Source organism: Megalops cyprinoides, chromosome 7 (assembly GCF_013368585.1).
Source record: "Megalops cyprinoides isolate fMegCyp1 chromosome 7, fMegCyp1.pri, whole genome shotgun sequence".
In the NCBI taxonomy this organism is placed as follows: Eukaryota; Metazoa; Chordata; class Actinopteri; order Elopiformes; family Megalopidae; genus Megalops; species Megalops cyprinoides.
This window is the reverse complement of record NC_050589.1, coordinates 586,705-603,178: the sequence shown is the minus strand read 5'-3', so window position 1 is coordinate 603,178 and position 16,474 is coordinate 586,705. Positions and strand designations below refer to the sequence as shown.

At 49.4% G+C, this 16,474-nt stretch overlaps 3 protein-coding genes across 5 annotated transcripts in view; all 3 read right to left on the bottom strand.

Annotated features, from left to right (window-relative positions):
- Nucleotides 1-325: 325 nt before the first annotated feature.
- LOC118781118 (putative RNA-binding protein 15B) lies at nt 326-2,917 on the bottom strand. Its single transcript, XM_036534008.1, has one exon. The coding sequence runs from the start codon at nt 2,894-2,896 to the stop codon at nt 326-328; it is 2,571 nt and encodes an 856-aa protein (XP_036389901.1). The 5' UTR covers nt 2,897-2,917.
- Nucleotides 2,918-3,650: 733 nt separating this feature from the next.
- LOC118781034 (mesencephalic astrocyte-derived neurotrophic factor-like) lies at nt 3,651-7,701 on the bottom strand. The gene is made up of 4 exons (XM_036533876.1): nt 7,478-7,701; nt 6,491-6,618; nt 6,263-6,404; nt 3,651-4,744 (listed from the first exon to the last, which is right to left on the bottom strand). Exons 1-4 carry the CDS (start codon nt 7,566-7,568, stop codon nt 4,560-4,562), a joined length of 546 nt encoding a protein of 181 aa, XP_036389769.1. The 5' UTR covers nt 7,569-7,701; the 3' UTR covers nt 3,651-4,559.
- A 5,079-nt stretch (nt 7,702-12,780) lies between these two features.
- The window catches only part of LOC118780461 (dedicator of cytokinesis protein 3-like), a 65,740-nt gene continuing 62,046 nt past the window's right edge, over nt 12,781-16,474 (bottom strand). For all 3 annotated transcript variants that reach the window (XM_036532944.1, XM_036532945.1, XM_036532946.1), the window contains 2 exons: nt 15,468-15,550; nt 12,781-14,482 (listed from right to left, as the gene is read on the bottom strand). In XM_036532944.1, the coding sequence (XP_036388837.1) occupies nt 13,982-14,482; nt 15,468-15,550 (584 nt within the window). In that variant the 3' untranslated portion in view covers nt 12,781-13,981. The remainder of the gene's footprint in view (nt 14,483-15,467; nt 15,551-16,474) is intronic.

Sequence of the window (16,474 nt, the reverse complement as noted above, 5' to 3'; positions counted from 1 at the left end):
AAAAAGTCCTGGCACCTGGTTTAGAAAAAAACAAATAGTGTAAACATATTAACCTCACTACTGAGTTATTCTGAGTAACTTGCCTTGGGGAAATAAATGTACTTGGTCAGTTTCTCAATACAGCACATTCAGAAAGGCCGTCCTTCCTGCGCTCACACCCATCTTGACGATCGTTTGTTTGTTGCAGATATAGCAGCACTCCCTTCCTCCAGCACACCGTGGAAAAGACACAGTAAAAACAGCTTTTCTTTGACACTCTCCTGCAAATCCCAAGGGCCTATCAGTGGACGTGTCATTAAAAAAACACAAGAATAAAAAGTGTCTGTTAAACTGAATCTTTGACTATTATGACTACAAGGTGCTCCTCCTCCACCTTGCCGAGGGCGCTGAGAGCAGTCTGGAGGTACTGCTGGGAGAATTCGCAGGGCGGGAAGGCGTAGAGCATCCCCCCCACCTCCCGCTCCCTGGCGCCTCCGGCAGGCAGCCCGATGACGCCCGCCGCCTGCTTGTTCCTGAGGTAGGTGACCAGGTTGCGCAGAAGGCGCGTCTGCAGGCCGGGTTCGGGCGGGGCCGCGCCCCGGTCCAGGGGCCCCTGCACCGCCAGCAGCACCGCGTAGCCCTCTGCCCCACCCTGCTTCATCCGCCGCGTCACTTCGTCCAACTTGGGCTGGTCCAGCCGCAGGCGCTGCGCGATCTTCAACTGGGCGACGTGACCTGCAGGCGCAGCCTGGTCCCTGAGCAGGGCGGACAGGAAGCCGGCCCCGCCCTCCAGCAGGTGCATGCTGGTGGGAAAGCTGCTGTTCTTCAACACCAGGCTGCCGTGCCAGGCGGCAGGCAACGTCTGCGCGAACTCTGCCAGCGAGCCGGGTTTCCTGGGGTCGGGCTGCTCCGCCTCGGCCTCGCTGGGCCGGTGGTTCCGCTCGGGCTCGTCCCGGCCGCCGGGCGTGGCGCGGTCCTCGGCGGGCGGCTCCGGGGGCTCGGCGGGCGGCTCGTTGGGGCTGCGGTCGGGGGCCTCAGGCGGCTGCGCCCGCGCTTTGCCCCGTCCCCTGTCCTCACACGCCCTCTCACTGGACAGGCTCCTGCGCTTGCGACGCTCCTCCCACCCCTTGCTCGTCCCGCGCTCCGCCTCCCGCTCCCTGTCCCAGCGCTCCCGGCTCCGGCTGCGTGCCCGGCCCCGCCCGAACGCCTCCAGCGCGTCAGAGGCGCCGGCCCAGTCGGCCCGGTCCAGGAAAGGCCTGTCCCTGTCGCGCTCGGGGAAGAGGGCGTGGGGTGGGGTGCGGTCTCGCGCCCGCAGCTCCTGCGCCAGGCCGCGGTGCCAGCCGTACCCATCTGCCAGCAGGTCGTAGTGCGGCGGCAGCGGCGGGGGCGCGTACTGCGGCGTGTAGCTGCGCGGCTCCTCCGCCTTGGCGAAGTCGACGCGCAGCCTGCGGTCGGGACCCCCCAGCGGAAACCCCCGCATCTGTGCGCACGCCGCCTGTGCCGCGTCCAGGCTCTCGTACTGGATGTAGGCAAAGCTGTCGCCCTTCACGTAGTCAATGGTGCGGATGCTGCCGAAGCGGTCGAACTCCCTCGCCAGGGCTGCCAGCGACGCCCCCGGCCCCAGGCCCCCCACCCACAGACGCGTGGTCGGGTTGGGCTTCCCGTAGCCGATCTTCACCGGGTTTCCACCAAACACGCGGCCCGACATGGCCACCTTGGCCCGGTGCGCCATGTCCAGGTTCTGGAAGTTGAGGAAGGCATACGCACCACCCTGCCCTCGCGCTGGCCGTTTGATCACCACCTCTTCGATAATCCCATACTTGTCAAAACCCCTGCGGAGCTCCGCCTCCGACACGTTGTGGTCCAGGTTACCAATAAATAAGTTCCTGGTGGCCCTTTGGTCGTCCTCCGGCATTAAGTCCTCCTCCGGCGGCTGGTACGCTAGCGCCCGCGCCCTTTCATCCAGCATGCTGTAATAATCTAACGCCCGCTCCCGGTCCCGGCTCAACCCCAGCCCCTCCGCGGCGTAATGCCGGGCTCTGGCGTCGCGCATTTTGTTTGCCCCCGGAGACAGGGACCGCTGTCTGTAGGGGTAAGGGCCGTGCAAAGGCGCGTAGCCCGCGTCGGGCGGCGTGCAGCTGCGCCGTCGCACGTACACTGCCTCCACTTTGAGCGGGCGATCGTACATCACTAACCTCGCCTTGGAACGCCGGGCCTCCTTGGCGTTGTCCGGGTGCCTGAAATTCACGTAGGCGACCCGACCCAGTTCCGGCGTGTGGGAGAGCTTCACGCTCACGTCCCCGAACTTTTTAAACTCGTGGAACAATCCGTCCTCCACTTGCTCGTCTGACAGCTGCGAACCCAGGTTGCTGATGAGCAAAGTCTTATATTCCAGCCCGCCGCCGCCTCCGCGGCCGGTCAGCAGCTCGGTGGCCGCTTTGCTTTTGGGAAGCACCGCTGTGGTCCGCAGCGGAGGGCGGCTGCTGAGCCCGAGGTCGCGGTGATGCTGCCGGTGCAGAGAGTCCGCCGCACCGCGCTCCTCCCGCAGCCGGAGTCTGTCCCTCTCCCTGCTCCGGCTGCGAGCCTGGTGCTTGTGGTAATTTCGGCTTTCGGACAGCAATGCAGCGAGAGGCGGGGGTACGACGTCCTCCCGGCGGCTGCCGTCGCGGTCCCGATCCCGCTCCCGTATACGCTTCGCTATCGCTCTTGTCGGACTCGAGTCCCGCTCGGCCTGTCTCTTCATTTTATTTTGAATGATGCTCAAACTTTTTTTCCTTTTACCTGCAAAACAAATCGATATATCCTTGGTTTCTGCAGGCGCTGCACATAAAATATGCACGTAGTTAAAACAAAACACGCGGCTCCGATGGCCCTGGCTTATATTCCGATTTAAAAAACAAAAACAAACATAAAACATAAGAGCATCCGCGAGCCTGCACTAAGCCGCCATGTTGGACAAAAGGAATGCGTGTGCGCGTGCCTCCGGTGGGAGGAGCGTGCGGGAGTGCGGCCCGGGTCTGCGCCGCCGGAGTCCGCGCTCTGTCCCGCTCTGCACCGTCAGATTCCGCAAGTTGTTGGGGAGTAAACGAGATCTGAAATAAACGTCGGGCGGTTTTTGTGCGAACTCCAGAATATTTGTGTTGTTATTACGCAAAATATTTGGTGATGTCATTCAAAACCCCTATCATGTGACGGGGGAAACGAATTTGTCTCCAAGGTGCATGTAGTGTTTATATTGCCGTCTGCGGGTTGCAACCAGACCACACCTTTAGGGGTTATTCTAGTAACTTTCTGTAAACCATTTAGACGCCAGGAAGTAGTACGTACAGGTGAAATGACGAGCTTGCTGCCTCATTTGCTCTTCTGGCGCAGGGACAGGTGGTGTTTTAAGTTGTTTACTCGATTGAGAGTATTGCACAGCTACTGAAACACTACTGTTGCAGACTGTCATCTGTTCAACTTGTATTTTTTGTACATTGGGTGCATACTGACTGACACCTGCGAGATATAATGAAAAACAAGCCTTTTCTACTGATTGCACTGATCTGTAAACTCTACACCTGCTCAGAGTACATTACAGGTGTTCTGCTGAATGAAAAAAATCATAGGCTAATCATAGGCCACAGAAGCATGCAATATACTTAAAATAATTTCATAATGTGTCAGTGGGTGAAGCATTTTATTTTGAACTGTTTGAATTCTGTTGATGTGTTTTTGAATGAACATAAGAACTGCCTGTCAGAGGAACAACCTCTTGTAGACGTGTTTCTCAGATGAGATAAGGGGCTTTTCAGCACAGAAAGGGTTAATTGCACACACTTATGCAGGTAGGGATCATCCATCCCTGCAATCAACAGCTAAAATACACAAACATATCAGTGGTCATAACTGTAAATCATACTGGTCAATTCAAACATACACTGAATACTTTACAAAAGGCTTTTGTTTTGAAAGTTCCATCTTGCATTTTCTTTAACACCCCCCCCCCCCCTCCATAACGCCCAGGTGTGCACAGGTGTGCACTTACCCTGCCTACACTGCGCATTAGCTGCACACGTGTTGACCTGCTGCAAGAGGTATGCAGTGCACGGCAATACATACTAAAAAACAGAAATGTAATGTACGCATTTTAATCGTTGCCTGTCTGTGGTCAGAATACAGTGCATCTTGTGTGGCAGTACCCTTTACTGACCAATCAACGGGCACAAGGCTGAGTCAGAAGCTAAACCAACAGCAGTAAATGCATGTTTACATCATCACATCCTTGGAGCTTCTCAAAGGGACTTCTGTCCATGTTCACTTTCTTTTTATTAAAAAAAAAGAATTCCTGCACATTTTCATACATAAGAAACCAGCTGAACATCAAAAGTGAGTGTGGGAGAGAAACACCAGCTCTTCTTCCAATCTGACACAGCAAGCACGTGTCTTTTCCTGTTCTGAGTTGAAGATACCATTTTGCCATAAGTTATAAAAAAGCCTATCCCTTTAACAAGAAACTACAGTCATATACAGCAGTCTTTCTCAGGTGGTCCATGAGAGGAGGGGGCTGTCTGACCCCAGGAATGGTCTTCCGCAGGAGCTCAGAGATCTGTCCGTGTCTTGGCCGCATTGGGGGCGTATTTCGGCATGAGTTCATTAATCTTGCGGATGAAGTCAGACTTCTCCACACAGCCCTTGCAGCCCTCACCCCACTCTTCCAGAATCTTCTTCAGGTCCTTCACCTTCAGCTTCTTCAGGTCCACTGTGCTCAGGTCCAGCTGTTTGTCTGGAGGGACACAGTTTGGTGACTGAGTTACTCACTGACTGACACAGTAACCAATGACTAATGACTAACAATGGAAAAACCACTCTGCTTACAAAAGTTACACAAATCAGGGCCTGTAGAGCAATGCTGGTAACACGTAGAGCTCAAGGAAAAAAACAATGCCAGACTGAAGGCTAATTTCCAGCAGCACCTGACTGTGCTGTTAGGGCTGCCTCACACAGAGCCAACAGCAGGTGGGGCAGCGCTGAAAGTGGGGAAACTCCAGCAGAGTTAGCTACCTGCTACCCAACCTGACCAGGGTGTGGCTACACTACATTTGGCAGATGTTGGTGTGTTCGTACAATCTAGTCACATTGCAAAGGAGAGCTGCCTGGCACAAACCTGTAATTTTTAGTCACAAAATCCAAAGAAAACAAAGTAATAAACATATAAATCCACCCACAGATACAGCAATTGCATAGCAACATAGTAAATATCACTAAGTGCTTTTTATCTAAGGACAGCAGTGTGGCATTGTGGTAAGGAGCAGGACTCGTAACTGAAAGGTTGCAGGTTCGATTCCCCACTGGGGCACTGCTGTTGCACCCTTGAGCAAGGTACTTTACTCAGAATTGTATTAGTAATTATCCCGCTGTATAAATGGATAACATATAAAAATTGCAACTTATGCAAGTCGCTCTGGATTAGAGTGCCTGCTAAATAATAATGATGATGATGAGGAGGAAGAGATTATGTACACTTGCACTGCAATACACAACTGACCACAGAAGATGACCTGACCTGAGACATCCCACAGGAAAATGCCATGCAAATGGATCCTACTTTTTGGACAGACTCGTGTCCTCTGGGATCACCCCACTGTACCTGAACGCAAAGCTGAACTTGGTGGCCGAACACAAGCCAGGCGAGAGACAGCTTTCAGGAAGCTCACTTTTAGAGTGAAGCTTTGTGCAGTTGTTAAACTGGCTTCCGTTAACAGAGGACTTCTGTCCATTTGTCCTCAGTGCTCCAAACAGCAACCGAGCAAGAGAGCAGGGACCAGAGTCAGGTTAAACCAGTGACCCACAGCGTTATGGCATTTCCCATGATGCATTTCACCTCTTACTGTGTGCACACTACTACACTACTTTCCTGCACCATTACAGCATTTCACACAGACGCACTGTCAAAGTGCAATAGAAAGCCAGGTTTGGAAGTTCACCACATGAATTTATTTGCATGAACGCAAATTTCTCAGTTTAAGGAGTAGAAGCATCTGATCATCACTAGCTGAGCAAAACCCAAAATGCAACTATTTTCATATTTACTTTGATTAATAGAGCTGGAAGCTCACAGAAGCCATTTGGGTAGGCCTGTGTTTCCCAGCCTGCGATCTGTCCTAGAAACCCTCACTTTGCCAGCCACCACTGCAAACTGCTGCTCATATCTGTTCACATTCCTTATGTCCCTCTCTTTTTCACATTTTCAGGTACTTCACTTATTGGTCCAGGACTTGTGAATAAACATTCCCCATCTTACCGTATCGGAGTTCACAAATCTGGCTGTCTTTTTTCTTCAGCTTCTCGCAGACCTTTTCCACGGGCACGTGGTAGCTCAGAGGCTTGGAAACTTCATTGATAATTTTGGTGGCTGCATCACTTGTCGCTCCGATGTAGTAGCACTGAAGATAATGTAAGCAGAGACATGTTTGGCACAGAATTCCTCCTTCGGTTGAGTTATACACTCATTGCACAAGACTGCACTTACCAGCCTGTTGTCTTTCCCTTTAGCGTCTTTACAGGTTTTGACCAACGCATTCTCAATGTCTGCGCTCGTGAATTTCACGTCGTTGTCTTTCAGAGACTGGTAAAATTTCCCCAGAAAGGTGACACATACTGAAACGACAGACAGACGAGGAGTTACCCTAATGAAACAGTGACCATAAGGCACCAAATCTAGCCAGACAGCCGGCTGTCCTCAGGGAATCCGCTGCGTTATGAAATTCTGCGAGTTCAGTTCAGAGGACACGGACAGCCATGCTTAACTGCCCGCTAGCGTGCGGTATATTATGCGCACGTATGGCCAGCCTACCTCACATATATGACAGCTTTCAGATTACAGCCCATGTTTTGTGACTAGCTAGATCCGGCAAACTTGCTGTTCTCTAGTTAGGTCATCATCTTAAACTCTAACTAGCTGCCTAGCCTGTTATTTAACTCATACAACAAAACCAACATTACTTAGCTAGACTAGACAAACTGACTGTACAAGTTTGTGACATACTCGCTACCCAGCTATGGAGATGCTGATTCCGGACTGGCTAGTTAACTAGCTGACTATTAAATAGGCCCAGTTACTTGTTAATTTACTGAGTTACTAGTTGATTAGGTAACGCTAGTTCGCTGTCTGGTTTGCTAGGTTGCCAGCTAGCTACCCACTTTTTCACTGCAGGTAGCCAACTAATTAGGTATGCTAGCTGGCTACCCTAGACCTACCCCTTTTAGTATAACTCTAGCTGTATAGTTACCCAAATCTACCCCTTACAGTATATCTGTGGCTGTATAGTTACCCGCACATCTACCCCTTATAGTATATCTGGAGCTGTACAGTTACCCCAAACCTACCCCTTATCTGTAGCTGCATAGTTAGATCTAAACTGAATCCCAGTGAAATGTAATGTAATGTAATGTATTGTTATGTAATGTGATGTAAATGCTGCGAGCGGTTTCCGCGTTGCTGGAAAGCAAAACTCACCTTCGCACTCGCCTTCCTTCAAAGCTCCACTAACGATACTAGGCGTTAATACAAAGGCGATCGCCACAGAGAAACCGCTTAAACACAACATTGTAAGCTCAAAAAATGAAGCTAATGATTACTTAGAAATTTAATGGTTAGTCTGAAAGATACCGCATGGAATTTCTCCTAAAGTTGCACTTCTTTTCGCCTCCGATATAGCATCTGGCTAGCCGGCTTCCCAAGCTAACACACAGGCAGTGATCTCATTCAACACTCCACATTTCCTCACCCAGAGAGCACTCCTATTGGCTGATACCTATGACGCTCGCCACGTCGTATAACACGATTGGCTGATCCTCTGCGACGCTCCACGAACTTTTCTATGATTGGATGTCCGGCTTTTTTTCCGGGGCCATAGTCGAGTTGGCGCAATCTGATTGGATGTATTTTCCAAAAAAAACGGAAAAATCCACAATCTTTTGTAGCGTTAGAGACCGACATCTGTGAAGTCTTATAATAGTAGTGGTTGTAATTTGCCATATAATGTTTTCTGCACAGAATCTTAAATTATACATAAAACCATACATACAATAAAACATCATTAAATACAATGAGCGACTACTCATAGTATGTATATTACTGAACTGGTATAAACTATTAAAATGTGTCCAGTGGTGCCCGTGTCTTGTTTTTGAATGAATCATTTTTTGAACCTAGCTTTATACCTCAAATCAAGACAACACTTTGCCAACTGGATTTCACCGTTTATCAGTAATCCTGAGTGTGTTCCCACGGCCTGCCCCTGGATTCATTCCATTATCTGTTTCACTGTTTCACTAGCTGGCTTCCAGGGCCACACATATTTCATATCTCACACATTAGCCATTTATAGGCCTGGGCATTTACAATGCTATTCAGGTTAAGCACTTTGCTCCAGGGAGGCTAACAGCTGTGCCTCCCACCGGGTTTGATCCTGCAGTCCTCAGCTGTAAGGCCCTTCCATTCCAGTGCCTTCACACACATTAGCTGACGTCCTCATCCCCTTGGAGCCTTGCCGTCCTGCCTGCACGTAGTCAGTTGTACTATTTGTCGAGTCCTTTGCTTTCTCTAAATAAATCCTTGCCTGGTCTCTGGCCAGTTTTGGCCTGGAATACTGTCTCTGTCTCTGGCTACCGCTCTTATACTCTGTGTTATCTGAACCTGATGCCGCATGGTGAATGCCGCATATCTGTCCGTGTAGCACCGCATGTCATTGGCTCCCTGGTGCTTATGCTGTGGAATCCTGCAGTGCAAACTGTTCTGCTGCTTCTGCCTGCCAATCCCAGCAGTCATTAATGGGCCTGTATATAGCTCTGCAGTACAATAAATACACACATTTTTAACTGATTGGCAAGTTATTTGAGGAATCAGGTATAGAATTCATAATTTAATCAGAGGATAATTAACCTCTTGAATTGGTGACAGAGGAGGTTTTAACAGTCAGAGTGAGACTTTTTGCATTTTAACCCCCAACTCATCAGACATGCTTTCAGATTCAACAACTGCATGAGTCCAAGCAGATTTGAAAATCCGTCCTAAAGAAAAAGCACATTCCGTAAGAACAATAAAGGAGACAGAGGAACAGCTGACGTAATGCTCTTTAATATTAAGCGTTATTGATGAATTCCACATTGCAGTGGTGGAGTGAGTAGGAAAAGGTGTATTTACATCTAAAATCCACAACACACTTTAGTCATGCTAACACAATATGTACAAGAAAGTACTTTTACAACAACTGTACAAAGTTTGCATTTATTTTCTTCAACTTCAAACTTAGCTTGTCCTCCAGTTAAGATTTGTCTAACGCAAAATACACATTTTCATTATTATTTTTAATTTTACAAAAACACATTTACATCATAAAACACAAGGCAGACAATCACAGTCTATACAAGGCTTGCCCTTTTTACAAACACTCAGCTTCAGGAAGGATTATTTACACACAGTAAAGCTGAAAAGGATGAGTTTTTAAAGAACCACAATGACTCTCAAAACGCCTCTCACAGTACTGTAGCATTCTGGATTTACTCTCTCATCCGAAAAGCACTGCTCTCTCCCCAGTTCCTGACAAAACATCTGTTTAATACTGGTAGTTTATCACTTATAAAAATAGTCATCTAAATCAGATTTATGACTAATTGACATATGGCACATTACATTGTATATCTGTTTAGGAGAGCACAATGCCAAGATACTGTTCATTTTAAGAGAAACATTTTTTTTCTGTGAGAAGCTGCATGTTATCTAATTAATGTCTTGGAAAAGTTTCCCTGTGCAACAGCACTGCACCCACATTAATACTGCCTGTAATGCAACTTACTGCGGAATTACCTCATCAAAGAAATGGCTATTTCCTCTCTGCCTAGAGGACCCAATATATGTTGCAGAAATAAAGTGACATTCAGAATAACTACCTGATCTTTCAGGACACAGAACATCCCTGCACATATATTTAATTATTGTATGTATAAACATTTCGTATGATCTTGTATTGCACAATGCTCTGTGGTGAAAACCTGGCCCTGTAATAACAATTAAAAAGCATACCTCAGGGCACAACTTTAAAATATACACATATTTATTTCTTTATATACGAAAAGTTAACCTACAAAATCTATGGTTTATGAAGACATAACAAACACACAGGAAATGTAAAACATTAAAAAGGTAAAGTCTTCAGACGCTGTGCTGGACCACTGCACAGCAGACACTGCGTTTACAGAATGAGTTCACACTTTCACTCGTTTATGAAGACCAGGCATTTGTGAAGTACCAAACCATCACTACAAGCAGAGTAAAGACATCTTATTAAAATGATTACATCATTTTTTATTCTTAACTAAGTAATGTAGATAAATGTAAATATTTATGGCTGTTTTTCGCTTTAGGAAGGAGTAAAATCAGGTAACACACAAAGTGCTGTATCTGTGACCTGTTTTGCTTTCCTGAGTGGGGTGGGCAAAGGCTCTTAGAAGTACAGGGGTTTACCTGCCTCAGGTATCAAGACAATCTATATTCTTTCTACAGACTTATACACACACACACACGCATGCACACACACAAACATACACACTCCTATACACACTCCCACACACACACATACACACTCCATGCCATTTGTCCATCTCTGTGGGGGGAGGAGGAGAGGAAGGACAGGAGGAAGGAGAGAAGGATCCCACACTAACTATGAGTGACTATGACTCTTCCTGTGGTGGATGATACAGCCTGCTGAGAATCCTGGCCCCGCCCCCGAGCTGTCCGTCTCCCTCAGCGCTCTCTGGCCCCGCCCCCGAGCTGTCCGTCTCCCTCAGCGCTCTCTGGCCCCGCCCCCGAGCTGTCCGTCTCCCTCAGCGCTCTCTGGCCCCGCCCCCGAGCTGTCCGTCTCCCTCAGCGCTCTCTGGCCCCGCCCTGCTCTCTGCATGCAGACACTGTGCACAGCTAATGCGGCCATCAGAGCTCTGACAATCTGGCACTGCCACACAGGCTGGGTTAAATTCATTAGATGTACATGCGCAGCAGGTCATATATTTATCCCTGGGGTTTTACACACGCCCATATTCAAAGCAAAAGCACAGCTTTAGAGTCAGAAAGAGGGATTACAGCAGTGTGAAATGTGTCTCTGTAATCACCTGGTGCTTTCAGACGTTGACATGTATGAGGAGGGAAAGGGACAGAGATTCTAACACAGGACGATACAGGGACTGTAATGCAGCATCTCCTCACAAAAGCAACACAAAATGGGATTCAGACAGCGAGTACCCCCAAAGGATCGAGCAGGGTTTCTACAGCGATATCTGCAGATGGTCGCCCTCCAAATTCACACTGTCTCTGATCAGCATTCTACGGATTCCTACACCACAGATGGTCAGGGCTGTGCTTCTGGCGGTTTACCCACAAGAAACGGTCAATGATCTTCAACAGGAAGAGACCTGAAGGTGACTACAGCCCCAAACAGAATACAAGAGTCAGATAATTATATGACATCACTGATAATTATTCATATCAGTTAATTGTTAATGGTGATATGCAAAGTTATCGGCATTGTTAATAAACACCAGTCTTGTTTGAAAAATAAAAGCACAGTTGTGCCAACCACAATTCATAAAAGTCTCCCATATATTCTACAGGGTCCCTCTGTCAGAGACTCTACATTCGTGGAAAGATCTGACAGTCTGTTAAGCACATGCTGACGTAAGCGTGACGTCACAGCGTTGCACCGCTGAGGGCCACACAGAGCCCCGACAGGACCTCCCCGGCACACCTCAGATCGGTCACATGACCTGGACAGGCCTTCCACTTTCCCCACATGCGCTCGATGAAGTGACTGAGGAAAGACATGAAGCCATTTATGCAGCAGGTTTCCTTTACCTCAAACACTACTGTTCTCCAACCCCTGACCCCCGACCCCTACCCATCACCCCTAGCTACCCACAGCAGGGCCCCCAAAGGGGATCCACACTCCCATCTTACATTTAGGTCACATACAAAACATCTTCTCTCCTCACACAGTAATACAAGGACTAACACATCGATATCTACACATATCATCCTTGGGGAGGTCTAGATTTATTACTTCAAAAATATAAACTCTTCCATACTTCTAAAAAACAACATAGCACTAAAGTACCTTGCTTAAATGAAAGAGAGACAGCATGTTAAGCCACGTTATTAAGGGGATAGCATTTAGCATTTGTGTGGGTGCAGCAGCGAGATTGTGACTGGATGCTAACACCTCTGGTGGCCACCTCATCTCCTGTTCTGCAGGAGGGCGATACAAGAGGAATTATGGAGCTTAATGGAAATCTATAAGCCTCTTAATGTCAGGAGGTGATACCTTTACAAAGAGCCTCTGCAGTTCACAGCACTCACACACAGACCCTCTCTGCTCACTCACACACTGAGCTCTCACACACTGAGCCTCACACACTGAGCTCTCACACACTGAGCTCTCACACACTGAGCACTCACACACTGAGCACTCACACACTGAGCACTCACACACAGGCCCTCTCTGCTCACTCACACACTGAGCCTCACACACTGAGCGCTCACACACTGAGCCTCACACACTGAGCGCTCACACACTGAGCGCTCACACATAGGGCCTCTCTGCTCACTCACACATTGAGCGCTCACACACTGAGCTCTCACACACTGAGCGCTCACACACTGAGCTCTCACACACTAAGCGCTCTCACACTCTGAGCCTCACACACAGGGTCTCTCTGCTCACTCACGCACTGAGCTCTCACACACTGAGCGCTCACACACTGAGCGCTCTCACACTGAGCGCTCTCACACTGAGCGCTCTCACACTCTGAGCCTCACACACAGGGCCTCTCTGAGCCTCAAACTCACAGCCTGGCTGCGTATCTCTGATACTCACAGACAGCTCTGTCTGCTGCCGGACAGCTGCGGGCTCCATTCCCAGGCTGGGTCCTACTGAACCATACCTGCATGCTGCAGGTAACCTGCCCAGGAGGGGGTGTCTGCTATCCCAACAGAGAGCAGGTGAGACTGTCTTCACATGTACCATGAGGATCATTACTGAAGTTACAACAATAAGATTTATCAATATTCACTCATTTTAAAGCAATGAATCAAGATTATGGTAAGTATATTAAAATTTATTTATAAGAACAATAAGCAAATGACAGCTTGCCAGGGGTATGTTTTCACCCACAGAAAATCCTGCTGCCAGCAGACACCCCCACACCAGGGCTTCATCCACACTCAGTTTCTAAATGCTTAACACATCACAATATCCCTCACTGAGGTATGAAACAGCAATAATAATAATAATAAAACCATTTCCACAATTAAGTGCTGAAATGTGCCCTTTCTGGAACCAAAAACAACAATAAAAGTTTCATTCCATCAGCATCTGCCCACCCCCTCCGATCTTCCATCAGCCCCTTCTCCTGGTTCTACCTGTGTTACCTGTTCAAAGGTAATCACTGTGTTCAGTCAATATCAAACACCAGTAACACAGGCTGGGTTCCTGAACGGAAAAAACATGCAGGCAGAAGACTTCCATCTCAGTAAAACTGGGCTGTGCAAGGCATTCTGCGTACATCAGATATGTCCCTGCAGAGTGAGATTTAAAACCTTGATTCCTTGAGTTGGTTCTGAGCAGAAAGCTGCCATTTTGACTGATGAAGCCTTTAAGGATAAATACAGCTGTATACAGATTCCCTCAGACAGCACAGCGAAACACTGCCCAGGCCCACAGACCTACAGGCCCCGATATTGGACACAAACAGGCTGTTCTCAGCCTCAGTTAATGCTCTCTTTCTTTTCAGAAGGATTTCACACGTAAAAATGTTAATAATGTCATAATTATAACTGTATTTGAGCATTTCTCCTGCATCAGGAAGCTCAGACTGCAGGGCGGAGTCAGGGCAAACTCAGGAAGCGGATTGGAGGAAAAGAGACTGCAGTATGTCCTCCCTACCCCTGGGGGGTGCTGTGGCAAGCTGCCCTCTACTCCTCACTGATGGTGTGACCCCACGCCAGCCGCGCCAGCTCCACCTTGCTGCTGAGCAGGGACTGCTGGGAGATCTTGCGTGGCACGAGCACAGGGCGGGGCAGGTGCTCCTCGGGAACGCCTCCCTCGCGGGGGTGTGGCTTTGGGGGCAGGCAGGGGGCCGGGGCGTGGTGGAAGTAGGGGCCGTGTTGGTGCAGATGGCCGTCCTGGGGGGCGGGGCAGACTCCGCCGGGGGCAGAGTGGCTGCGGCAGGGCGGGGCCCGGGCGGAGTCGAGGACCTCGGGCTCGGACGAGCTGTAGCGCACGTGCAGGTAGGGCGACTCCGCCTCCTTGTCGGCGATCCAGGACGGGACGGGGGCGGCATCGGTGGGCGGGGCGAAGTGGCTCTCGCTCAGCGAGGACACACCACTGCTCGCGCTGCCCGACAGCGTGGAGTTACTGCCATCCAGACCAGACTGCGAGCTGGTGGGCGATGCAAGGATGGGGTGCAGGGGAGCCTGGGAGGGAGAGAGAGGAGAGAGACACGGTCTGACTCACACCCGCCTCCGAGAGAGAGAGGAGAGAGACACGGTCTGACTCACACCCGCCTCCGAGAGAGAGAGGAGAGAGACGCTCTGACTCACACCCGCCTCCGAGAGAGAGAGGAGAGAGACACGGTCTGACTCACACCCGCCTCCGAGAGAGAGAGGAGAGAGACACGGTCTGACTCACACCCGCCTCCGAGAGAGAGAGGAGAGAGACACGGTCTGACTCACACCCGCCTCCGAGAGAGAGAGGAGAGAGACACGGTCTGACTCACACCCGCCTCCGAGAGAGAGAGGAGAGAGACGCTCTGACTCACACCCGCCTCCGAGAGAGAGAGGAGAGAGACACGGTCTGACTCACACCCGCCTCCGAGAGAGAGAGGAGAGAGACACGGTCTGACTCACACCCGCCTCCGAGAGAGAGAGGAGAGAGACACGGTCTGACTCACACCCGCCTCCGAGACGACTGCCCTCTCTCAGGGCAGAGGACATGGGAGCAGAGAGCAGTAACCAGATGGCTGCAGGCTCAGGCCCAGGAGAAAGAACACTATACTCTGCTTCTCAGAGCATTCAGCAGTACAAATGGATAATGTGTGTAAATGGACAAAGTGTTCAATATAACTAAATATATCTAGATATAGATCTAGTAGAGACAGGGTCACAGAGTCAGAATCACAGAGAGAGAGAATCACAGAGACAGAGACACACAGAGTCAGAATCACACACAGTCACAGAAAGAAACACACAGAGAGAGAATCACAGAGACAGAGTCACACAGAGTCACAGAGACAGAGTCACAGAGAGAGAGTCACAGAGAGAATCACAGAGACAGTCACTCAGAGACAGGATCACAGCCACAGTTCTGGAGTGACTCTGGCATGGCTTGGGAGTGAGGAAGATGGGGACACCTGCACAGGTGAGGGGTTCAGCAAACACGGGGGGTAGGGGTGGGGGGTACCTTTCGTAAAGAGCGCGCAGGTAGAGCAGGAGGGAAGTCGCTGACTTGGTAGTGGAAGCCATCGTAGTGCATCAGGAAGTGCCCTAAACAGGAAATACAGGAGTACACAGGGGTTTGGAAAAACACACACTCTCACAGCAAAACACACACACACTCAGCAAAATATACACACACACACTCTCACAGCAAAACATACACACACACGCACACACAAACACTCAGCAAAATATACACACACACACTCTCACAGCAAAACATACACACACGCGCACACACAAACACTCAGCAAAATATACACACACACACTCACAGCAAAATACACACACACTCAGCAAAATATACACACACACACTCTCACAGCAAAACATACACACACGCGCACACACAAACACTCAGCAAAATATACACACACACACTCACAGCAAAATACACACACACTCAGCAAAATATACACACACACACTCTCACAGCAAAACATACACACACGCGCGCACACACACACTCAGCAAAATATACACACACACACTCTCACAGCAAAACATACACACACGCGCGCGCACACACACACACACACACACACACTCTGACAGCAAAAGACACACACACACACACACACACACTCTCACGGCAAAACATACATACACACACACACACACTCTCACAGCAAAACACACACACGCACGCACACACACACACACACACACACACGCACACACACACACACGCACTCACATCAATACATACACACACACACACACACACAGCAACACATACACACACACAAACATACACAGCAATAAACACACACAAAACTAAGGATATAATGTGTGAGAGGAGACTGTGTCTACGCCCGCATGTCACTAATGAGCTCATCTAAAGGGCAGGGTGAGGCCGGGAGATAGAGGGGGCAACATGGGCTAAATGCGACACAGAGGTGAGCTGATCGCTAAAGCTACACACATCACCATTTCAGTGCTGAAATGGGTCTTCCACAGTGCTATGAGCCA

Bases quoted from the DNA above. Each gene is read 5' to 3' on its own strand.
- LOC118781034 (XM_036533876.1), bottom strand. From the start codon at position 7,568: ATGTTGTGTTTAAGCGGTTTCTCTGTGGCGATCGCCTTTGTATTAACG. The intron at 6,619-7,477 runs GTGAGTTTTGCT...CTGTCGTTTCAG, and splicing joins GAAGGAAGGCGAGTGCGAAG to TATGTGTCACCTTTCTGGGG. The intron at 6,405-6,490 runs GTAAGTGCAGTC...CATTATCTTCAG, and splicing joins AAGGGAAAGACAACAGGCTG to TGCTACTACATCGGAGCGAC.
- LOC118781118 (XM_036534008.1), bottom strand. From the start codon at position 2,896: ATGTTTTATGTTTGTTTTTGTTTTTTAAATCGGAATATAAGCCAGGGC.